At 40.6% G+C, this 26,744-nt stretch overlaps 1 protein-coding gene across 2 annotated transcripts; it reads right to left on the minus strand.

Annotated features, from left to right (window-relative positions):
* Positions 1 to 363: 363 nt before the first annotated feature.
* On the minus strand, positions 364 to 25,879 carry LOC125373491. Of its 2 annotated transcripts, none has more exons than XM_048384593.1 (2): positions 25,391 to 25,879; positions 364 to 849 (listed from the first exon to the last, which is right to left on the minus strand). In XM_048384593.1, the coding sequence occupies exons 1-2, from the start codon at positions 25,421 to 25,423 to the stop codon at positions 460 to 462; spliced, it is 423 nt and encodes a 140-aa protein (XP_048240550.1). In that variant the 5' UTR covers positions 25,424 to 25,879; the 3' UTR covers positions 364 to 459. The 2 variants fall into 2 exon arrangements, with proteins under 2 accessions (XP_048240550.1, XP_048240551.1); XM_048384594.1 differs by having other exon boundaries at positions 366 to 849; positions 25,434 to 25,877.
* Positions 25,880 to 26,744: the final 865 nt, after the last annotated feature.

Here is a 26,744-nt window from a genome sequence, read left to right on the forward strand (position 1 = left end):
AACCAAACTCACTCACTCACCGTATAATATCCATCATCATATATGTTGTTTTGTTGTGCCATATCTATCCCATACGTCCTCTGGTAGGTTGTTAGAATTTCTCTCGCTGATAAGAGATTTTGATTGGACGATATTTTAAGCGTCATGTCTTTCGAATCAGACTCGACACGAATCAATAGTCCTATGTATTTATCATAATTGAATTGATATATAGTAAAGTACGGTTATAACGAACTCAAAGGGACTACTAATTTTAGTTCGTTATAAGCATATATACAGCATAACTAAAGCAAATAGTCGGGACCAAAAGGTAAGTTCGTTATATCCGTCAGTTCGTTATAAGCGTGTTCGTTATAACCGTAGTTTACTATATATAATAAACTGGACAATCGAGAATGGTGATTCTTCGACTCATAAGCGGAGTTCAGAGAACAACAAAATAAAGCTTTTCAGAAGAATTCACTTACTTATTTCAGCAGTGTCGCAGAGTCTCCTATGGCTGCGTATGGTAGACACAGGACTAGTTTTAGGGGACTGGTGTTCCCGCTCTGATGTGTGAATGATATCAATGATCCTGTTGGTATACACTTCGTTATAAAGCGCCACATTGTCAACGTCAATGATGTCGTTCTGGCCGAGGTGGGACAGTCCGGAGTCCTTCAGGAAGTGGCACAGCAGGAAGATGAGGATGAACACTCCGACAAGACCGAGGATGTAAAGGGACACGATGCTCAGTAGACGGGAGTCGTCCTCCCACAGAATCCCCTCGTGGCTAATCGCGTATGGGACCAGACGTCGGATCTTTGTGTTTTCGGGTTTTTGCTGGTTTGGACCGTGGCCATTCTCCATCTGAAAAGAAAAATAACATTTTGAAAAAGTAATTTAACATGCTAATTTTAACATTTGAAACCTCAAATTTTCGGGCATCACATACGAAATAAGACCCGCAAGTCCGAAAACACATAGTGCTTGTAAAGCGTCTAATATATTGGGATGTATTGAGTCAGACCGCATGGTAATTATCCTGGAGGCAATTGCGTTCTTGGTTTTGATTCTGACGTCTTCATGGCAAAGGTACGTGGGAATTGGATTTCAAAGTGAAGGTTGAAGTGTCCGTGATGAATGATGAATGAATAGAAATATTTAAAAAACGTGCAGATATTGGACGTTGATAAAGGTTTGACTTCACGAACATTCGGGGGTAGTCAATAAACTATTTCCATAAGTCTTTGATGTCTATTACGGCCTTCGTGACTGAAAGCATATTTCTGCTATGTTGAAGATTTTGATCGCGTTTTCTTAACCCTACTCAGGAAATAATTATATTTGAGACTGCCAAACTGACCAAAGGGCGCCAAATGTGCTCTAACCATGATTTGAGGATTTCTCAAGATCTGAAACTGTGGTTGGTTTGTTTGCTTTAAAAATACAAGACGCAAACTTGGTGGGTGTATATATGTTGTGTATATATGTAAAAAATGAATTTTAAATAAAACGAATGATGGTTAATCTCATGATACTTCGCTTGACCTACGACCGCATCCTAACCCTGTCTCTTCCTACAGTTTGGATAATCCACTTGACAAGATAATAATGTTTTAGTTTCAAACTTTCTGAAACAATTGCAAGCTCGGAGTGGCGTGGATGACAGCTCAAGGCGCATTGACTGTACGTAAGGGTGTACGAGTTACCTCCCTTGTTGGAGATCCGTCTGTAAAATATCTGTGTCCATGCTTACATTTATGTTGACTTCAGCATGTCCGCTCCAGGTAGCCGGGGTAGAGCTTAATTTTTAAATCATGTATTCTATAACACGTCGTTCAGTGTGGTGCGGGACCAAACGCATAACAACTCGCGGGAATCAAGTAAGTTTACAAATCGCGATCCTCGATCCATTATTGGTATTGTATTATTAGGAATAATTATAAACCTATTTGCCGTAGGAAAAACTTGAATTAAAAAAAAATGAAAGATAATACCTTTGAAGCAGTACTCTGCAGTCCATCCGTGTTTTTTCCACCATCTATTATACAAATGTAGTTGGGTACAAGTTCTCCAACTTAGGACACCTCCCAGATATTTACACTATTGATTTACAATTTGTACTAAACATGTAGAAAAGAATAGGACAGGTAAGTGAACAGTGAGATCAATGTAGTTTACCTTAATCTCTTTGTATTATGTACACTCTGTACATAATCGTTTTTTTAATTATTATCTTGTTCTGGTAAATCCCCGTTTCCATTGAATATCGAATTGAGATCAGTTAGTGTATTTTTGACTATACTACTTTTTTTCTAAGTGTCGCTTTCTTCGTTCAACAAGTCGCATTCAAAGACAAAAGTGACATGTATTTTCACATTTACTACCTCACAAACTTTCTGCTGTCTTTAATTCCAAGTTGATGGAATTATTTCTGATGGTAAACATGATTTTCAGTTAATCCCTGATATATTAGAAATATTGTTGTTGGTCTTTGCAGACGAGGTTATTTTAGTCTCAGACAATGGGTTACAGATGCAATGAAATATTTTTGCGTAATTCATTGAAGTTGCATCCAGCTACAAATATTTTGGTTTAGTCTTTAATTTTTCAGGAAATTTCAGCAATATTTTTTTTCAGATTTGGGCATTAAATGAAAAATATGACGCCTTGAATTAATGATAACTTTCAGTAAAACTGATATGGTTTCCACTGCGGTATTTGTTACGATGTTTGAAACGCAAATACAGCCATGTCTATTATATGGTTCTGTGGTGTGGGGACAGCAATGTGAAACAATCCATCTGCAAACGTTTATAAAGTTTCTTAATATCGGATTATTAACCCCAAATGGAAGTATGGAGAAACAGATCACTTTCCGATTTATACAAACTCTCTCCTTAGAAGTAGAAAAAGTTGTCTTAAAGTAGTTCATATGCAGGAGGACCGAATACCTAAAAAGGCATATAACTTGTAACTGTGACCTCGACACAACCCATGGGCCTCTACTATTCGCTCATTACTTGCTCGGATTTTTTATTTGTTTCATTGGTTATCTCGAACGGATTGCAGCCAACTGTCTTTTTTCTACGGTAACTGACCGCCACCGTGGTCTAGTGGTAGAGCGTCCGCCCGGAGAGCGGAAGGTCCGGGGTTCGATCCCCGGTCGCGTCATACCAAAAGACGTTCAAAGATGGTACGTGTTGTTACCCTGTCTGGCGCTTGGCATTAAGGGGCTTAAACAAGGACTGGTCGGCTCGGAGGCAGTATATTGTGTCTGAGTGGGGTATTCAAGTGAAACTGCGGCATGGTATCTCAGTGTGCTAGCACTATAAATCGACATCAGTCACTTGCTTGATAACGGTGTTAGAACCTGCACCGAAACGTCGCTCTTATTGTAATAAAGAAGTTGTTCATCCATAAATTCTTATCCTTACTTAGTACTCCAACTTCTAAATGCCTATCAAAGAAGCTAAATGCCTATCAAAGAAGAAATCAGTCCGGACTAGTACAAGCAGACACACACACATACACACACGTCGCTATATAAGTGCAATAATCTTGGACGCGACGTTAAACCCAATTTCATCTCACCTCTACGGTAACTTACGGATATATGTATCAATATGTTCTTATCCAAAGCAAGCACTCACTAACTAAATCAAGCTCACATTACTATCAGCTTGCAATCACGTTATAGAGGACGAATTCTTATGTATGTGTTTGTATTATATGAAGACCTTAGAATGTAGGAACGTTTTTGGAAGTAGCCTAGCTTAAATATCTTCAAATCAGTTTTGGTTACTCCCAGTGAACGCTGATTTTAATTTTTCTCACATTACTAATTTTATGCTTATGACAAAAGAAAATTGGCTGTAATGAACTCACAAAGTCGTTGTGTGTTTGTATTTATGTAGTTTTGTATTAACCTGTGGTATAATTTTCGCTCTTGCTCTGTGTATTTGGTTTTGTATATGAATGACCCTTTACCCTTCTTGCAAATAAACCTTTTTGGTGCATTTGGAAAGAAAGATGGCCGATAAAAAGCTATTAATTAGTTGATAAAAACGGCCGCTGCAGCGGGCATTGTCGAAAAAGTAATTGGGCTTCACTTTGGAGAATGACAACAATAAAATATAACAAATATATACAATCAAATTTAATTAAATATTATCTATACAAAGTGCGTGATTGGGCTCATGGCATTCAACTGGCTTATTATCTGCACCTGGTACTTGGTTTTTGCCTACATTATTGCCATCGATCATGATCAGTGGTTCTCGCTGAACAATGAGGTCGATTCCAGCATATGTCACAAACATTCCGTGACACGGGAATGTTTTCAATAAAAGGATAGTGACAACATGATTCATAAACCGTAAACTACAGCACTCCCGTATACTACTGCTCTCTCTCTCTCTCTCTCTCTCTCTCTCTCTCTCTCTCTCTCTCTCTCTCTCTCTCTCTCTCTCTCTCTCCTTCCCCCCCCCCCTCTCTCTCTCTGAAAAATCATCTGAAATCACTATTTTCCTAAATAAATCTGAAACGTCTATTGTATTTTCCCGACTTACAGCTTGGGTTGTGCATACGGCAATACCTACACCAATTTATTACTTGCCCGTGAAGAGATCACCCGTTTAATAAACATTCAGCTGTATTACACATTGTGTAATACCAAAATGCGTGCTTATGTACTCTTGGAACACGTTTCACGAACAAATATTGAAAGCTCTCAACATATTATTCAACGACATTGTGTGTGGAGATAATAGATCACTGAGAGGACCTTATGCACACTCGATGACCCCAGCAACCTTGTTGCTAGGCTGACGTCACATGGCATTGTTTCGCCGAAGGGTCTTGCAACAAAATTCCACAAATTACGTCATCGGGTATTGTGACGTGATTGTAAACTTTGAGGTGCAAGGCCCCGTTCAACAAGGCGATCGTACTGTAGCGCAACGACAGTCGTTGATCTAAGTTAAAGTATGTGAGTTGCGATAACCTTAACGCTTGCGTTTAACGCCGCTTTAAACAGTATTGCAGTTATATCGCGACGTGTCAGCTTCGTGTGTGAGGAAAGCCCGAAGTGATGCAGGTCTCAGAAGTTTACCACTTCGGTGAAACCCACGAGCACGGGTATGGTGCTGACAAACCTAGAAAAATAATCGGGGCGAACCGGGATTCGAACCCACAATCATAGGTTTCTGGCGTGCCCAAGGGACGCAACTCTGCACAGCGAATCGCGGCGCCTTAGACGACTAGGCCACCCGTGCCCCCCTTGCTCGTCAGATACCACAACTATTCACTCGTTTCATAAAATTGGTATTACACGGAAGCTCGTTTAGTATTCTATATGTATGCCCTCAGCAATCTATGTTATCATCGCGATCTACAGATGTAATTAGCGCGCGGCCTTTGAACTAGAGAGGTAATAGGTTATAGGGTATATTTCTTTATATGTTATATCATCGCTGGCATCCAAGCATGACATATTATATCCTTTCTATCATATCATTAATCTGCGAACAAGAAAAGTCTGTTGTCTTAAGTCGGAGATTCTGCTCAGGTCTACCCGTAACAGTTAGTATATACAATACAGAACCTATCGCGTTCATCAGACAGACAGAGCGCTCTGTAAGCCCTACAGCCTTCCAGCAGAACACGGACACTACACATACAGCTTTATGCAGATGTAATCTGCCTGGCAATAGAACGTACAGTAAACTACGGTTATAACGACCTCAAAGGGGCCACTATTTTTTGTTCGTTATAACAGTAGTTCGTTATAAGCATATGTACAGCATAGATACAGCAGTGGCCGGGACAAGAAAATAAGTTCGTCATATCCGTCAGTTCGTTATAAGCGTGATCGTTACGAACTTCGGTTATAACGAACTAGTGGCCCCTTTGAGTCCGTTATAACCGTAGTTTACTGTATCTCTTCATTATTACTTGAGTCAGATCTAGTTCCATTAACAAAACACATCTGTCTGGCAGATAAGTGACTACGATGACTTCTACTAGTCCGGTCCCGATCAGCAATGACAAAATAAAAATACCTTCGTTTTGCCCTTGAATAGTGTTCCAAAGTGTGGTGTGCAGAGTGGCGTCCCTTTGACGTTACATAATCCGATAATGGTTGGTTGGGATGTCAGACTATCCCTAATGATGATCCATGGTTGTCAACATCATACTCGTGGGTTCGAACCCTAGATCCGGATAATGAATCATTTCAATGACAACACCATATCCACGCTCTTGTGTTTTATCCAAAAGGTGACATCAGCTCTGGCTTCTGACATGTACACTGTAAACGCTAATCTCAAATACTACTTCAACTATTGTCGAGGCATGACAGTCCAGGTATCACAGCACATGTGGTATGTAGAGAGCCTACACAAAAAGTAGACACAATCGACACAATCGACGACACAAATAGATACCCATAGGAAGGTTTGATTTATAGTTTAGCACGTGTTGTGTTATGACGCCATGTCATAAATGCCCGGATGGGTCAATTAATTGTGTCGACAGTTGGCCATTTTCCAGCTTTATCTGCTAATATTCCTCCAGTGGTCAATAAAACAAGCAACGCTCCACGCCTACAGTGCGACTTGTACCACGGTGAACTGACACACTGGTATGTAACGGGAAAGCCCAAGTCACAGATTCACTTGATACCGCAGTGAATTGGCAGTTGAAGGAGGTTCCACACTCTGACACAGACATGACTGGACATATCACCACTGCACTGAGATAAACTATTTGTATTCTAATTTGCATTTCACGTTCTATGTGTGTGTGTGTGTGTGTGTGTGTGTGTGTGTGTGTGTGTGTGTGTGTGTGAGTTGGGTTTAACGCCGCATATATCGCGGCGTGTCAGCGTAATGTTGGAGGAAAGCCCGAAGTCATGCAGGTTTCAGACGTTTAGCACTTCGGTGAAACCCACGAGCACGGGTATGGTGCTGACAACCCTAGAAACATAATCGGGGCGAACCGGGATTTGAACCCACAATCATAGGTTTCTGGCGTGCCCAAGGGACGCAACTCTACACAGCGATTTCATGTTCTAAAGAAACATGACACATAATGTCACATCCGCGTGGAAGTACTTGTGTGCGAGTTTTAGTTCACTTTTGACCAAATTGCTTTAGTCATTGGTTACATGAACTCCATCCTGAGTCGTGTTGCCTTTGTAACACAATCAGAAGGACATCCGCCCATGTGTGTGTGCCGCACCCAGACGATTCCGGACTGTAAAAAATCTGTCTGGACCAGACAATCCAGTGAACGACATTGTGGGCAACGACCCATGCTGTCGGGGTAAGATGACAATCAACCAAGTCACTGAGCCTGGTCATCTGATCCATTTGGCTACTTCTTACGACCAGTCAAACTTTCTAACCCGGAATTCCCACGAGGCGTAGCACAAACTGATGCACATAATGTTGATAAAACATAGTTATTTGTTTTTCAGATTTACATAAAAGTTTCCTTTTACAGATGATAGAAATCCAAACATTAAGAAAAGAGCTAGGATTTTAGTCTTTGTCCTAATCTCGTACACCCGTGAAAACCCGGGATAGAATAGGTCTTCAGTAACCCATATTTGCTGTAAAAGGCGACTATGCTTGTCGTAAGAGGCGACTAACGGGATCGGGTGGTCAGGCTCGCTGACTCGTATCCCAATTACGTGGATTGATGATGATGATGATGATGATGACAATCACTGTATTGTCTGGTCCAGATTTGATTATTTACAGACCGCCGTCATATAGCTGGAATATTGCTGAGTGCGGCGTTACACAACAAACAAACAAATCCTAACCAAGTATTGGACGTTTATTGTGTCCTACATACTTACCATTGAAAAGAGGAATACTCTCAACCATCTGATTGTAAGCAAGTCTGTGACCACTATAGTATCGGATGGTCAGCATAGTATCGTGTAGCCAGTGTAACATTGAATGGTCAGCATCGAACTGTATTATTGTATGTCCAGCATGGTACCGTATGGTCAAAAAGTATTGCATGACCACACGCATCGATGTGGATGTTCATGTATGTATCTAGCATATCACCATAGCTGGCTCTTATGGGGGGAGGGTGTGTGTGTTAACATCAAGTTCTCTTTGAAAGATTATAACAAAACAACTATCTGTCAAACGAACATAATTCTGTTCTTTTGAATATTGATGTGACGATTAATGTGTGGTTACGCTAACAGGGCTGAGTGATACAGCTATTTAGATAGTGAATGTTGACTAAATAACTGGAGTGGCTTCAATGGAATGTACTGTACACATGTCCAAATGTGTCTCCTCGCTATAACGCGGTGGTGATGAAGACACGCGCTTGCTGCATGAGTGTTGATGTGACATCTGTCGGTCATGGTGTCGAGCTCGGGGTGGTCACGTGAGGCTGATGTTTGTTGGCTTTGATTTTCAATCAATACTTCTGTGTATCAATCAATCGACAATCTGGTCGGATTTTTTTGTACATTATCATTCCATTAGTAATTAGTAATACGTACTTTGTAACAAGTATACTATCAGCAGAAATAGTGTTAGTGGTAGTAGTGGTGGTGTTAGTGGTAGTAGTGGTTATGTTAGTGGTAGTAGTGGTTATGTTAGTGGTAGTGGTAGTAGTGATGGTAGTAGTGGTGTTAGTGGTAGTAGTGGTGGCAGTGGTTATTTTAGTGGTAGTGGTGGTAGTGGTGGTGTTAGTGTTAGTGGTAGTAGTGGTGGTGTTATTGTTGTTAGTGGTAGTAGTGAAGGCAGTGGTTATGTTAGTGTTAGTGGTGTTAGTGGTAGTAGTGGTTGTGTTAGTGGTAGTAGTGGTGTAAGTGGTAGTAGTGGTGGTGTTAGTGGTAGTAGTGGTGTTAGTGGTGGTGTTAGTAGTGGTGGTGTTAGTAGTGGTAGTGGTAGTAGTGGTGGTGTTAGTGGTGTAAGTGGTAGTAGTGGTGGTGTTAGTGGTAGTAGTGGTGGTGTTAGTGGTAGTAGTGGTGTTAGTGGTAGTAGTGGTGGCAGTGGTTATTTTAGTGGTAGTGGTCGTAGTGGTGGTGTTAGTGTTAGTGGTAGTAGTGGTGGCAGTGGTTGTGTTAGTGGTAGTAGTGGTGGTGTTAGTGGTAGTAGTGGTGGTGTTAGTAGAGGTGGTGTTAGTGTTAGTAGTGGTGGTGTTAGTGGTAGTAGCGGTGTTAGTGGTGGTGTTAGTAGTGGTGGTGTTAGTGGTAGTAGTGGTGTTAGTGGTAGTAGTGGTTGTGTTAGTGGTAGTAGTGGTGTAAGTGGTAGTAGTGGTGGTGTTAGTGGTAGTAGTGGTGTTAGTGGTGGTGTTAGTAGTGGTGGTGTTAGTAGTGGTAGTGGTAGTAGTGGTGGTGTTAGTGGTGTAAGTGGTAGTAGTGGTGGTGTTAGTGGTAGTAGTGGTGTTAGTGTTAGTGGTGTTAGTGGTAGTAGTGGTTGTGTTAGTGGTAGTAGTGGTGGTGTTAGTGGTAGTAGTGGTGTTAGTGGTGGTGTTAGTGTTAGTGGTGTTAGTGGTAGTAGTGGTGGTGTTAGTGGTGGTGTTAGTGGTGGTGTTAGTGGTACATGTAGTACTGGTGGTAGTCGTGGTGTGTGTGGTGTTAGTGGTAGTGTTAGTGGTAGTAGTGGTGGTTGTAGTGGTAGCGGTAGTAGTGGTGGATGCATAATTAGGGGACGAGCATAATGTCATTACTTATATACCGACGTCCAAGAAACGCCCACTCACACACAGATATAATAGCCCATCAAATGCCGGCGTAGTTATGGACAGATGGACTCTATCCCAATGTTCAGTGTCTGCGTCAGGGAAGCAATGGCATCATTCAGTGATGAGACTGTACTTCCTGAATAAAACATGGCATGCGCATCACATGGTTAACGGGGACATGCCACGTGACTACGCGGATCACGCGGGCAATATTTGCATGTGTTGTGTATTTGTTTATGAAATATCATAGTAACGTGAAAAAATCAAACCGATATATTTCATTCGAGTAAAATAACAAATTATGCCCGAACTTGTTTTAGTCTGCCTAATCACATTTTAGTTTTCAGACTAAGCTCAATAAGAAACTACATACGTGATAAGTAAAACATTTTGCTTTTCTTGTCAAAGTCAATGCATAATGTCGACGTGACTCAGGACAAGGACTTGTGTCAGTATTACTACAACAGAGACCTACACTCCGTGCAAGTGTGTCCTGAAACACGCTCAGTCCTGTCCGCGCATAGGTTCGTGAATTAGCCGTGATAGGATCCGTGACGCGCCGTGACATACTCTTCAAAGAAAAATTACCGCAACTCATACACGCTGACACACGCATATCTAATGCCATATACCTTCACGTGTCGTAGGGGTAGTACATCGTGGCATAAACGCCCCACAGAGTAAGAGTATCAATGGAAGGAATAACCCGTCCCCTAAAACAATATGCTACACCCTTATTAATAATAATCCATAACTGTGACACTAAATAATAACTGTTTGTATAATGAGACATATCTATGGATCTATGTGATTATAGTTTGGACATGTGTTGGGAGTTGAACAATCAAGCAGAGACCGTATAGAGCCAGTTCCGAAATTATGTCCTGAATCAATCGGAACACTTGACATATCTCGGATATCCTGTCCCTACCCATACATAGAAGCGCGACGAGTTTTCTTGATATTTAAAAGATTACTCTATTCATTCTATAAATTAGTTTCTGTGTGTTTGTTTATGCCGCACTCAGCAATATTCCATCTACATATGGGCGATCCGGAAATAATCGAGTCTGGACCAGACAATCCAGTGATTGACATAATCATCGATACGGATGGGATACGATGAAATGCATCAACCAAATCACCGAGCCTTACCACTCGATCCCGTTAGCCGCCTCTCACGACAAGCGTACTCGCCTTTTACGGCAAGCATGGGTTGCCGAAGACCTATTCTACCCCAGATCTTCACGGGCGGTGTGTGTTTGTGATTGCGTGTTGTTAGATATGTGTCTTGAAGTTAGATATGGCGTTGACATAGTTTGTGGACAAAACAGCAAGTGATTGCCGTGATGGATATAGAGACATCCAATCCACAAAGTCGCCGGGCCTGGCCACCCGATCCATTTAGTCGCCTCTTAGGTTGCTGGGGATCTACATTCTTACCGGAATCCCCACGGTCGTTTTTATACATTAGTGCGTACTGCTTCCATTATATTAACATAATAAAATATACAATCGATTTCATTTATTGAGATCGTATTTCCACTCAGTTAATTGGATTATTGACATCACAAGTTCATATGACAAAAACTGCTTCATCGGGGAAACACATAAAACGGGTAATTGTTTTCAGAATTGATTCGTGAAGTGTCACATAAATAGTATCGATAACATACATACATACATACATACATACATACATACATACAACATACATACATACATACATACATACATACATACATACAACATACATACATACATACATACATACAACATACATACATACATACATACATACATACATACATACATACATACATACATACATACAACATACATACATACATACATACATACATACATACATACATACATACATACATACATACATACAACATACATACATACATACATACATACAACATACATACATACATACATACATACATACAACATACATACATACATACATACATACATACATACATACATACATACATACATACATACATGATTGGACCAACTGACCAATTGATATATTTAGTTTCATCATCTAGATTTCTTCAGGATTTCTTAAAAATGAGTGTGTGTTATCAATAAATACCTAACATAAATATACATAAATTATATAAATAAATATATATCACATACCCCCTGTTCATAAAATGGACTTGTCCGACATTGCGGATTCTATCCAGTCGGATTCTATCCAGTCATTCATCATTATTTAAATACGGGTGAATATTTTTAAAGCGTGTACTTCTTACTAACATCTGTACGTAATGTTGATATCTCATATAAGAAATAAACGACACGTGGTCGTTGTTTATTATACAATAAAACACTGCTGCGTCCCTGATGGTATGTTCTCCCTGCAGTGTTTTATTGTTCGATAAACAACTCCAATGTTGCTTCACTTCCACAAGGCGCTACCAGGCGGTTCAGATGGTCGGGTGTTCAAAAGTTGAGAAGTTTATATGGACACATGCGTTACCAATGACCACGAACTAACACAGTACATCGAGAGAAGACTACTGTTTAAAAACATATTATCCTTAATTAGAATAGAAATCTCTACGGAAATTAAAGTATTTCTGTACTAGGTCGGGTAGCCTAGTGGTTAAAGCGTTCGTTCGTCACGCCGAAGACCCGGGTTCGATTCCCGACGTGGGTACAATGTGTGAAGCCAATTCTGGTGTCCCCCGCCGTGATATTGCTGGAATATTGCTAGAAGCGGCGTAAAACCATACTCACTCACTCACTGATTCACATAGGTAGCCTCTTAATACTTAATACACTCTGTTTCTATTGTATTTTACAAAATTAATCAGGGATTAATTTTAACTCCAGTTTAAGGTGCATTGTATCGTATTACTGAATGCATTTGCCATTGATTTCTTAATACAATATAAAGCACCCACGTCGACAAACATCAGCTACATGATAGTAGGTCGTGCACTGGAGGGCCCTGCGGAAGCAAGCAGGCGATATTCTCCTTGACGATGAACAGCCTCCTCTTTGCAATATTAAGTATAGCCCCGAGCAGACTAGAGGTGGGCATATCAATATTGATTAGTGCTTGATAAGGGTATTAGATATAGCAGTTACAAAGGAACAGATGCCATATTGATATCATATAATGTTGAAGGGGAAAATAGAGACACATAAGACTGTTTACGATATGGGTTGTTTGTGTATTTATTAAACCATCTATTTTAATGCACTAGGTACTTTGTAACGGTGCACAAATACCTTGCGCATATTCATTACAAACACGTATATAAATCTTTTTCAAAGGCAATAGCAGAGAATGCCCCATAATATTGACATTTGAGGTAGGTACGTCAAATGAATATTGTAGCATATTTTATGGGATTACCACTATTAATAAAGATGCATTTTAATAATTTACAAAATATAAAAATGGGAATATTTTAAAGAATAAACAAACAAAAACTACATCCTATTATTTGCATGGGGTTCATGTTGTATCTTGGGCCACGGTTGGCCCAGTCGTCTAGGGCGCCGCAATTCGCTGTGACGAGTTGCGTCCCTTGGGCATGTGTGTGTGTGTGTGTGTGTGTGTGTGTGTGTGTGTATTAGTATGGACTGATGCCGATTTATAGTGCCAGCCCACTGCGATACCATGCCGCAGTTTAACATGAATACCACACTCAGACAAAGTACAGTCACTTAATCCCTTTAATACCGAGCGCCAGACAGGACAGCAACAAATACCATCTTTGAAACGTCTTTTGGTATGACGCGGCCGGTGATCGAACCCCGGACCTTCCGCTCTCCGTGCGGACGCTCTACCACTAGACCACGGCGGCGGTCTGGATTAGTAGTTGAAACAAAACAGTTATGAAAACGGTGTCTAGGGACTGCATTACTTACAGTTATATAGACCCTAGGCACTGTTTTCTACATTTACCACATAAATCAATGTGTTTTTCCCAAGAAAACATCAACGGTGGCAAAGTGGGGTAAAGAAAGACTATATACACCGGCAAAACATGTATACTATCTAGATGGCACGATATAGAGGTATTTTATGTTTTCGGTATGTTGAATAACAGTACATTATAAATACTTTTTGATACTGGCTTCACATTTTGGGGAAATGTCTAAATGTGTATATGTTAAGTGCCTCATAAAATAATATCCAGACCGGGCCCTTTTCCACAAAGCGATCTTAGCACAAGGCCAGTCTTAGCATCCCATACTCATCAACGACTTTGTGGCATCAATATCACTTTGTGGAACGGGGACCTCTACATTATTTTAGATTGAATAAAGCAATTTTTCCCTGTTAAAAGTGTTTATAATGTAAAACTAGACATGTTTAGATATAAACATGATTAGGAATGTGTTTATATCCTAAACGGAATGCGTTTGGGGTGTTCTATCCAAACGCAGTTAGGTCTAAACACATGAACTGAGCTATCGCCTCGCAGCCTGAACACCACCTAAGCACAACATCCCCATAATCTAAACACGTTAGGAATTTAAACACGTTAAATATGTTTAGACTTTAAACATGTTTGAACATGTTTAGATTATAAAAATGATTTAAGTTTAAATAGTATTAGAATTTAAACATGTTCAAACATTTTCGAATTTGAAGAAGTTTAAAGTTCAAATATGTTTCGAATGTATACCTGCTTCAATAAGAAGCATATCATTAGGCGATAAGTCAAATATGGATACGATGTATAATATTTTTAAGAATTGAACGTCAGTTTGGATGGGTTCATTGAAGTGTGAACGATTTAAAAGCGCTGGTTAAACTATGTGAACCCATCGTTCAATTCTTATAATTTCATATACTTTGTAGTTTATTGGTCTCGCCGAATAATATCCTAACAAATGGGATTAATGAAATCTTTAAAATAGGTAACAGGAAAGTGCACAAAAATATAAACATGACTCGATGCACCGAAGCGAGGTCAACCATCAGTGTGTGTTTATTTATGACGTCACATAAGTTTGTAAAGTGGTGCATTTCGAGTCGAACGGGAGGATGAGGATGAAATTTTTACAGCTGTTGAAAATGAAGCTTATGGAACAGTTATGGAAAATACCCCGACGCATGAACCCTCCCTTGGCACGAGCAAATTGGGAATATGACTGATTTATGAATGTGGTGTGGATAATCGAAAACTATGGAAAGGACTCGTGGGGATTGAACGGAGTGCTCTGAAACGTGTGTGTTTTGTGTTAATTTTCAACGTCAGGGTGTGTTATATTTGGAATTTGGAATTTGTCGTGTGTGCTGTAATTCGTTGCTTGGGTGGTGTTTCTGGTTGCCTGAGATGGACCTACGGTATCACCTGCATGGTGGCTGTTTCATTTCTGTACCCCGTCCTTCTTCATGTGCCGCCGCGTCTCGGCCTAGAATGCACGGAGAAGGTCGGCTAACTCAGAAACCGGTGTAGTAATTCCGTGTACGGAAATTTTCTCGTTTCCGATGACCAATCGGTAAAACAAGTAGGCAAGTTTTTTTTGTTTTTTAATTAAAGTTCTTTCCTTACTTTTTTATGTCTTATTTTTTTAATAGCTAGATTAATTATATATGGCTTACCATTGAACATTTTCAGAGCCTATAAATGTTCTGTTTTTCATTGTAGATTTGCTGAGTCTTGGTTTCTCAAAATCTTGGAGGGTTTTTTCCCGATACGATAGCGAATCGGGTTTTAGTTTGGGATTTATCAGGAGCAGTCGCTTTGATCTGTGCCGGCGGCCACACCTGAGCAGGGTACTACATTGTTTTCATTCGCGATTGTCTTTGATGCTAGATTCCTATCATTTTCGAAAACAAGGCATCAAAGTCAATATCGCTCAATAAATATAAATCAATTTCGTTCACCTCAGTTATTTTACAGAATTCATTTTCTTCACTTGCGTTATTAGTATTGATAGATAGCCATTCTATATACAAATCGCCGTGAGGACAATCCATTTTGTTTCATGTAGGCCTAGCAACCAGACAACATCAAACACCAGAACCAAAGCATTTGTTATTTATACGTCAGATGAAATGTTACAAGACCAGGCAAAAATACTCAATTACATTATATTGCTGATTAATGCAGGGATTAAACAGAAAATTAAAAAAACGACTTGATCGTAAACACCGATCGAGAATTCGGGGAAACCCCGGAAAGTAGTTCCGGCAAAAGTTCACACGATCAATTTCACAAAAAAATTGTTCACATCGTGTCAACTTTTCTGTCCGTTCACAGGTGTGTTAACTCCAAATATCAGATCACGTGACTCCTTCAACCAATCAGCATGAAAGAAACAGTGCAAACTTTATAGTATGAAATTATATTGAATTAGATGTAGAAATCAGATTCACGGGCACTTGAACAACACATATACCGCCGGGACCTTCAACGAACTTGATACAATATTAACATAAAAATGTACAACAATCAAACTGGTGCCTAGGAGAACTGCCACTTGCAATGGCAACAGTCTCCGTTGTACAAGTGGTAGCATAAAGGACTACAAGAGGTTGCAGTTTCGTATGCCGTGAGGTCTATGTGGTGTTGTTGTATGAGTGAGTGAGTGAGTATGGTTTTACGCCGCTTTTAGCAATATTCCAGCAATATCACGGCGGGGGACACCAGAAATGGGTTTCACACATTGTACCCATGTCGGGGATCGAACCCGGGTCTTCGGCGTGGCGAGCGAACGCTTTAACCACTAGGCTACCCGACCGCCCCGTTGTTGTATGACTAGTAGTATGTCTCAAAAACAGGAAGCTGACAATGAAAGTTTATCTTTTGTTTGTTTGTTTGTTTGTTGTTTAAGGACGCACTCAGCAACATCCCAGCTATATGACGGCGGTCTGTAAATAATCGAGTCTGGACCAGACAATCCAGTGATTGACACCATGAGCATCGATCCACGCAATTGGGATCGCTGGCATGCAAGAACCAAGTAAGCGAGCCTGACCACCCGATCCCGTTAGTCGCCTTTTACGACAAGCATAGCCGCCTTTTACAGCAAGCATGGGTTGCTGAAGACCTATTCTACCCCGGATCTTTACGGGCTGAAAGTTTATCTAATTACTACGATACATCCTTAACTTTTTTTATTTGCTTCCACCACGAGAATAGCATCCTTTTATATATTACATACGATGAAATTCAAGTGAGGTATACACATTTCAACCCTAAACACGTTTAGCTGTTGTACACAATCCTAAATATGTTTTGACCTAAACATGTCAAAATAATGGGACAAGGAACGTGTTTAAGTTTGTTTTTGCGACCTGAAGACATGTTTTACTGTGTAGTTTAACGACTTCCTTATTTTTGAAAATACGAAACATGGCTTTAATAATTGTTGGAAATATTCTGTTTTGTTTTATGGGATGTTATACTACTTAATTAGAACTGTTCACATCTGTACACAAAAAACTGTGCCAGGTCATCAAGCGACAGTGGGTTTGGTGTCGGTGCCCCCAGCACCTAGCCACACCCTAGCTGGGCTGAGGGCGAGACATTCCTTCATTTCGCCTCTGGGCCAAGGCTTATATAGACAAGGTCACCTGACACGGATTCAGTCAAAAATATAAATGACAGTAATTGAAGAGGATTCACATAGTTGCACTGCACTTCAAAGTATATGACAGTGTGGATCAACAAGTGGGTTTAACATCTTTGTATTAATGGCAGTTGTGAAATTCCAGACCTACACCTACATATATACATGTATGCATGTCATATTTATAATAATACAGCCCGTCTTTGGACTTTTGCATAGATAGAAAGATACATACATAGATAGATAGATATGTCGTTATATATTTGTTTGATAGATAGATAGATATGTCGTTATATATTTGTTTTATAGATAGATAGATAGATAGATAGATAAATAGATAGATAGATAGATATGTCGTTATATATTTGTTTTATAGATAGATAGATAGATAGATAGATGATAGATAGATATGTCGTTTTATATTTGATAGATCGTTAGATGATAGATAGATAGATTTGTCGTTATATATATATATGTGTTATAGATAGATAGATAGATAGATAGATAGATAGATAGATAGATAGATATGTCGTTATATATTTGTTTTATAGATAGATGGATAGATAGATAGATTTGTCGTTATATATATGTTTTATAGATAGATAGATAGATAGATGGATAGATAGATAGATTTGTCGTTATATATATATGTTTTATAGATAGATAGATAGATAGATAGATAGATAGATAGATAGATAGATAGATAGATGGGCGCTAGGGCGCAATCAATTCACTAATGTGAACAAACACTTCTCATCCCTATTTCTCTCAGCTGTACATGTGCTCGCTCTAGATATGGATCTGCATGACCGATGGTAAATAGACCCAGTTTGTGTGTCACGTGATACTGTTGTGCTGTTATGTGATATGTGTGTTCAGCTGTATTTTCATTGTATCAGTAAATGTATGTTCCAAGCTGATAAGACAAATGTATCTATGAACGTGAAGACATAGCATCCGATGACTATTTACGCATGCTAGCTTAATCAACTTGCGTGGGTTTGCTCTCGATTGCAGTTATAAGTCATTAAGATGTTCAAGGGATGAGTGTTGGACAAAATAAAAATTAGCACTTTGACAATAATTCCTTTGCTATCCTAGCCCTGGTGACCTCCCAAATTAATATTAATTGAGTTAACACAATGCCGCCTGCATTTGTTTTCCAACGTCTTGTTCGGATAGGATAAGTTGAGATTAGATGACATGGTGTGTCCCGTCGCGTTCAAGATTGCTGTACATATATAGCGACGTGCATACACGTCAGTTTAACTAAATACTAGTACCCCACTCAAACATTATACTGACTCCGAGCTGACAAGGCCTTGTTTTATTCAATTTAATGCGGAGCGCCAGGCATGGTAAGAACAAGGACCATCTTTAACGTTTATTGGTGTGACGAGGCCTGAGGTCGAACCACCGACCTTCCACTCTCCGGGCAAACGCTCTATCCACTTGACCACAGGGATTGACGAGAAATACTCACTGTATATAACTATTAATTTTCATAACGAAACATGTTTCCATAGAAATACCCAGTGTCTATAACTACTAATTTTCATAACGAAACATGTTTCCATATCAGAGACTGAAGGACAGCTCCGCGGCCAGAGCCAGCTGCGCGGACCCACGCGCGTCAAAGGGAGGACCCACGCGCGTCATAGGGAGGACCCACGCGCGTCATAGGGAGCACACACGCGCGTCATAGGGAGGACACACGCGCGTCATAGTGAGGACCGACGCCCGTCATATGGAGGTCCAACGCGCGTCATGGGGAGGACACACGCGCGTCATGGGGAGGACACACACGCGCGCCATAGGGAGGACCCACCTGCGTCATAGGGAGGACACACGCGCGTCATGGGGAGGACACAAGCGCGTCATGGGGAGGACACACGCGCGTCATGGGGAGGACACACACGCTTCATAGGGAGGACACACGCGAGTCATAGGGAGGACACAAGCGCGTCATGGGGAGGACACACACGCTTCATAGGGAGGACACACGCGAGTCATAGTGAGGACCCACCTGCGCCATAGGGAGGACAAACACGCGTCATGGGGAGGGCTCACTGGAGGATCTGGGTTCGCTAATTCCTAATGAAGGAACACTCAACCCAGTCAATGCGTTTTAACAGAATCTATTAGCATGTACTTTGTATAATTGTGTACTTACAGATTAACGTTATGCTTTTATACCTGTATTTTGTGAAGAATGAAGAGTGGCTCATAAAAATTCTAAAAACTTTTTACCATGTTATTTATGTCAATTCTTTTGACGTGAGATTTTTATAAACTATATCAGGAAACAAGGAAGACTTCCCTATGACCTGTTAAACACAAGGCTAATTTCAAATGCTATCTAAAATTCGATTTACATATTTTCATTTTGTATTACCTGGCTTTACAAAAGCGACAGGAAATATTAAAATCATTTAATAGAAGGTTGCATTGACATTATGTCTGTCAGAATGACATGACGCAATATGGCTGCCTTCCCTACAAACAGACACCCACCCTCTATGACAAACAATGTCACTTTACAGCTGTTTTCAACAACCCCGGACTTCTTAAGGGTATAATTATTTTATGTAAATACTGATTAGTTTATCAAAGAAAATGTCCAGTTTTGCAGCAGGCGTAACTTTTTAGTATTAAATTATTTTTTGTTTCGACATTACACATGTGTTTCGTTTCCGAGCGTTACAAATAAAGTCCAACGGGAGATCGTCTAGCTAAACGCTCTGCGAGATCACATGACCCATATAGACGAACTTGACGTGACATAGCAACACCAGTGTAAGGTTCAACACAATCAAGACGACTACGGCCTCAATCGTTTAACTTATCCCGTCGCTATAGCTTCGTAATGTGATATTCGAGTACTACAGGCAGGTTGTTCGGTTCACCTACTTACGACAGACCAAGACGTATTGTCCTACAAGCCTCGTCGATTAATGACTATATTGTATATGATTGCTTCACTAGCCCGTTCCTACAACGTACCGATACCGCTGCGCTGTCGGGGAAGATCAGTCACGGGTATGGCATTCAAGATAACCGGACCTGCGGCTTTTGCAAATGTTAAAACGCCTTTGAGGAAATCTGCTTGTTTAAACTATCCATTAACATTTAGTACAGGACAGGTGAGGTTACCCATTTTCTGCGCCTGTGACTTGTAAGGTATACAGCGCAGGTATCACTCCGCGATCATGGTGTACGGCGAAGGCTCCTTAGTCTGGCCCCCGTTAGTCCACAACCCCGAAAGTTCGGAACACTGATAGTCTGGAGCCCCGTTAGACCGGAAAATCGATAGTTCATAACACCGTTAGTCCGGAACACCGTTTGTCCGAAACACCGTTAGTCCGTAACTTCCTTAGTACGTAACTCCGTTAGTCCGGAGCACCGTTAGTCCGGAACACCGTTTGTCCGGAACCCAAAGAGTCAGAAACACCGTTAGTCCGTAACTTCCTTAGTCTGTAACTCCGTTTCTTCGGAACACCGTTAGTCCGTAACTCCGTTAGTCCGGAACACCGTTAGTCCGAAACACCGTTTGTCCGGAATCCCAAGAGTCAGGAACACCGTTTGTCCGGAACACCGAGGGTCCGTTACATATCTGATGTCGACATGTAGAAGTATTCGCTACTTGAGTACATCTGACGTCGTAATATCGACATATTCGCTACATGGATATATCTAACATCATCATATTCAAACATTCGCTACATGTGTAATTTTACGTCGTCATAATCTACCTCATACCTTCATATGCATATCTGACGTCGATATAGAACTAATCGAGACATGAATATATCTGACGTCGATATAGAGAACTAATCGACACATGAATATATCTGACGTCGATATAGAACTAATCGATACATGGCTAAACATCTGACGTCGATATATAGAACTAATCGATACATGAATATATCTGACATCGATATATATATAACTAATCAATACATGGATATATCTGACGTCGATATAGAACTAATTGATACATGAATATATCTGACGTCGATATAGAACTAATCAATACATGGATATAGCTGACGTCGATATGGAAATAATCGATACATGGATATATCTGACGTCGATATATAAAACTAATCGATGCATGGATATATCTGACATCGATATAGAACTAAGTGATACATCATCTCTGTCGATATTCCTGAAGAAGACTTTTGAAATAAGACGTTAATATTATATTTAAACTTATTATTACCTACACGTGACTGTACAATTTTGATACACAAAAAAAAAACCACTTCTGTACTATAGGTCATATGGCCTAAAATATTGAAAAAAATTCTGTCTGTCTGTAATTGATACATGGATATATCTGACGTCGATATAGAAATAATCGATACATGGATACAAATCTGACGCCGATATATAGAACTAATCGACACATGGATATATCTGACGTCGATAGATAGAACTAATCGACACATGGATATATCTGACGTCGATAGATAGAACTAATCGACACATGGATATATCTGACGTCGATATATATAACTAATCAACACATGGATATATCTGACGACGTTTAACCCTCCTCGCTACATATGACGTCGTGATATCCGGACATGACACTTGTGTGAAACAATTCTCGTGCGTCCAATTCCTAGAAAAATAAGGGGGATCTTCAACATACGCTGATTCTACCAACTGTATAATGAACGGATTCATTAAAAAAATATCTGTATCTTTTCTGAGTCAAAGAGAACCGGTTTTTGTGTCATTATGTTGTTCAGATGAAGACATGAAGATGAGATCAAACCGTCCCCTCGATACATCTTGGGAACTGATTGTGACGAATGGATATCTGATTGTATTACTTTGTAAGATCTCTATTATCTGTTTTGGATTTATCTCAGTAAAAGAGGCGTTTCAGACGCCAGAGCTGCTAAACACCAAAGGAGCACTGTGACGTCACAATGGCCCCAACTGTTCACCGAAGTGCTTCTCGACCAAATCGCTCTGTTTCCACTGAAAGCGAATTATCAAATGCGAATGAAATATGCCGTACCCAGCCCTGTTGTAATAACATCTAATGACTGACACAAGTAGAAAATTTTGAGATTTTTGAGTCAGTAACCACCCACAAATAACCCATTTTAGTTTTGATATTTATATTTTTAACTGAGATTAAGAAGAACAAGACGTATTACTAGCTACGTTTTACAGCTTAGAATACTGCACAAGTCTTTTCCAGCCTTACAGTTAACTGGAACACCAACAGTAAGCGTGGTAAAATACAACTAAAGATAAGCGTTATTGTTTTAGTTGTTGGAGGTCTATGAAGGTTATCAGTAAAGTTATAGTTTCAGGATTAGGTTATTTCATTCTTACCAGGCACAACTCCACAAAGCAGCCCACCGTAAGTCTATGTGCACCCACGATCGCTTAGTGCAACCGGTCCCAAGGCAAATCTCCAAAACTGTCATTACTATTCCTTTTTATGTGGTGAGTGAGTGAGTGAGTGTGGTTTTACGCCGCTTTTAGAAATATTCCAGCACTATCACGGCGGGGGACACCAATATGGGCTTCACACATTGTACCCATGTCGGGAATCGAACCCGGGTCTTCGACGTAACGAGCGAACGCTTTAACCTCTAGGCTACCCGCCCGCCCCTTTTCCATTCGTGACCAACTCGTGTTATTCCGGGACAATTCCAGGTTACGGAAAGGGGCGAGTTGTGACGAATGCCTCTTTTCATCGGGTAAACGAACTTTCAACGAATGATGTATGCACAAAGTTGACGGGCGTTTCTACAACGCAATGCAAACACTTTATACTTATTATTCTACAGGAAGAGGTGAATAATCACATACACAAGTCTTCGGATACTATAATTGCCACTAAATATCACGAACACACATCACAACATGCTCAGTCGCTAACATCGCCTGTGGGAGGAGCCGTGGCGGCAGCTGCAGTTCGAGGGGCCAGTTTGAGATGCGACTGATGTCGGTTGTTATACAGTGTGATAGGCAATATACGCATCTTTTCTTTTGTGCATGATGCTACTACACCAGACACTGGGTGAATGTTTTTTGGTTGGTTGGAATGTTGTTTAACGCCGCACTCAGCAATATTCCAGCTATATGACGGCGGTCTGTAAATAATCGAGTCTGGACCATACAATCCAGTGAGTAATATTATGAGCATCGATCCACGCAATTGGGATCGATGACATGCATCAACCAAGTCAGCGAGCCTGACCACCCGATCCCGATAGTCGCCTTTTACGACAAGCATAGTCGCCTTTTACGGCAAGCATGGGTTGCTGAAGACCTATTCCACCCCGGAATCTTCACGGGAGAATGGATCATACATCTTAGGTGCTGGTATAGACTAACATCTAGTCGCTGAAATGAACATATTTTATTTTTAAAAAAACAGTTTAATTATAGTTATAGAATATGATAAATAGGAGACCGGAGACTTTCTTCATTTTCAGATACTGCAGTAATCTCGATTTGACAAACATTATAAACTTGCATGGGCTGCATTGGATATATTTCTTTCAGGGTCTGTAATCTATTTATAGATATCCACATGATTTGTAACTTGTTCTGTGTTTACGGTTTCCAGTACTTTCCATACACTTAAATTACGATGGAAAGTAAAAACAAAAATTAGTTAATCCACCCTTGGGTGAATAATATATTATTTACATGCTGTAAATTCACAATATAGTATTCTCTGCCTGATATGAGTGCTTCGAAGTAGTGCACGCTTCTAACTTTCAGCCATGGTGACTTCCTCATTGACTGATACACCATTACATCGGACATATGACTCATTCTCACTCCGATATGCAATATGACAACTAAAGTAGAACCAAAAACAGATCATGTATAACTCTCTTCAGATATTTTTTACACACGACTGGTAACAAAGCATTCTGAGCCAAATTCATCGCCCGCGCATTCAAGTTTCGTCGGCTGTGACGCCACAGCGAATAGCCAGTGTTTGTCCCCCCTAACGCCTAAAACGAGGACGGCAGCTTGTGGGCGGGGCTTATCGGTCGGGACTGGATCGGTCTATTGGTGCTTTCTACATACAACATGCCAGATGATAACACAAAGTTCACGAAAGAACATATGTTTAATCGTCGTGTTAATTTTTCATGAATGGACGGCCAAATGTTGTAGCAAGGGTAGAAACTAACATATTTAGTCCACTAGTCCTTATAATGATAACATATAGCAAAAACCTTAAAAATGGCAAATTTCTACTTGTCCTTATGATACCTTAACTACTGGCCAGTTTGGCAAGGACTACAGGACTAGTGCCAATTTCTAACGCTGTGTAGTTGTATGGGTAACATATTGTGGGTGGGTTGTTCTGTCCAGTAAATGCATCTTTCATAACGTTTATTAACACGCTAATTAATATATTCTCCTGAGGTCACGAATATATTTGATTCAAAACAACATCCTTAAACTGACAATCAATTTTAAGAATTTAATGATGGCTATCAAATGAGGACAAGGACGACTTTACCAGCTAACGTGCAGACATTTAGAAACAATCGTTTGTACAGCAATTCATATCCGTGGCTACTTACATAGGCAATATAATCTAATAATTATTTCATGTATAAAATTCTCCACCCACGTGGGAATAGGGGCCTGGGTTATGTATACACTGTGTTTGGACTTTAGACTGGTGATGGCAGTGTGAAGCGCTACCCCAGAGCATTGTCTAATGTCATTACCGTTGTGCATCCTTTTCTTGTTCTTGTGAGGAAATAACATGGATGTGGCGGAAAGTTACAACTGACTCAGTGGCCGTTTCTTCAACAAACACACGACAGAGTACGTGATGCGTGAGACAGATCTGTCACGCTTCCACCGTCAACACTTCTCAATACAATATTGTATGTACGCAATTGATTTTCTACCGTGCTATCCCATTATATCGGGGCGGGTGTAAACTGGAGATTCACAGTGTTAATTGTATATTCAAAAGGGACAGGCCACGACGTCAATTATGCCTGTATTCTACACATATGTCACAAATACTGCTATCTACATGACCCACATAGCATTTAAACGATTTAGACAACGCGACAGAACGAACCATGACATAAAATATACTCACACTACCGCTGTCATATAGCCTATAGTCACACATAACATCCCACCTTCATATCCGACTAGTATCCACAGCATACGAGTGCAAACTATCCTGATCCGGGGTGGTCCCTCGTTATAACACCGTCCTCCACTCGGTTTCGTCCCGTTACTGATAACGGTACTTCATTAGTATACCAAGCTGCGGATCCTCATTCCTGGGAAAACAGCCTCACGGGCCGTCCGGCTACAGCTAGGTATAGTGTGTAAGTCATAGTACGCTGAAGCTAGCCATGAATTATGGATGGGTTGTGTGAGGCTGTTTCGAGACATGTATCATTCCGTTGTGCGCTGTCTGAGGCCGAGGGCTGATTTGTACACGACAATTGCCGGGGGTTACACTGCTGACATCCCGCCTCCGTCCACTGTCACATCACAGCTCCACTTAAATGTGTCCCCAGTTAATTATTTCTTGTGACAAGTTCGCCAGGCTGTTTCAGCGCGCGTGGGATGACACCCACAGCTCACCGTATATTTGGCACTGGGCAGAGTGATTTTACTTACATATTTATTTCATTTCCCGAACTACTTTTGAATTGCTGTTCATAGAACAAGTTTTATCTTCGAGGTTATATGTTTCTTCATTGTACATGTTTCACGACTAACAATCGATAGGGATTAGAGGGAATGAATGCTCTTACCGTGGTGTAGACGTTGCTGTATGTTCGTGTACGGGTGTTTTCTGTGTGGGAGGGTGGAGGGTGGTGGGTGGTGTAGGTACCTTGATCAGGTACGGGTTAAGATAAGCGTGCACGTGTGTGAAAGAGCATGTATTTTGCAACGGTGCCTTGGGGCTGCAGGTTATATCTGGATGGGGCGTTTGTATGTGTGCGTGCGCGTGCGCGTGTGCCATGTTTAAATGTGTGAGGGTAGAAATGAAGATGATAGGACGTATTTATGTTTGGTAGAGGGTGTGAGTGTGTGTTTGCGTGTATCGTTGAGACTGTGTTGTTGAAGGTATGTTTTGGTTAAGATGTGTGTTGTATGTGATGATGGTGGTATGTGTGTGTGTGTGTTGGTGTGCGTGTGCGGATGTGTGTGCGTGTGTATATGTGTTGGGTTGAGACAGGTTGTATTAAGCTCTGTAAGTTGAGCTATGTATCTGCGTTTGTGCAAGCGCGGATACATCATTGTGAACGCGTGTGTGCGTTTGTGTTTGTTTGTTTGATGTTTAACGCCGCACTCAGCAATACTCCAGCTATATGACGGCGGTCTGTAAATAATCGAGTCTGGACCAGACAATACAGTGATTGACATAATAAGCATCGATACGGATGGGATACGATGACATGCATCAACCAAATCACCGAGCCTAACCACCT

This window comes from Haliotis rufescens, unplaced genomic scaffold, assembly GCF_023055435.1.
Source record: "Haliotis rufescens isolate VD_foot unplaced genomic scaffold, xgHalRufe1.0.p SCAF_5, whole genome shotgun sequence".
NCBI classification, from domain to species: Eukaryota; Metazoa; Mollusca; class Gastropoda; order Lepetellida; family Haliotidae; genus Haliotis; species Haliotis rufescens.

What these genes read in the sequence shown, in the direction of transcription:
- LOC125373491 (XM_048384593.1), bottom strand. Translation starts at nt 25,423, where the DNA reads ATGTGTGACTATAGGCTATATGACAGCGGTAGT. An exon ending in GGCTATATGACAGCGGTAGT is followed by an intron (nt 850 to 25,390) that starts GTGAGTATATTT and finishes TTTTCTTTTCAG; the next exon opens with ATGGAGAATGGCCACGGTCC.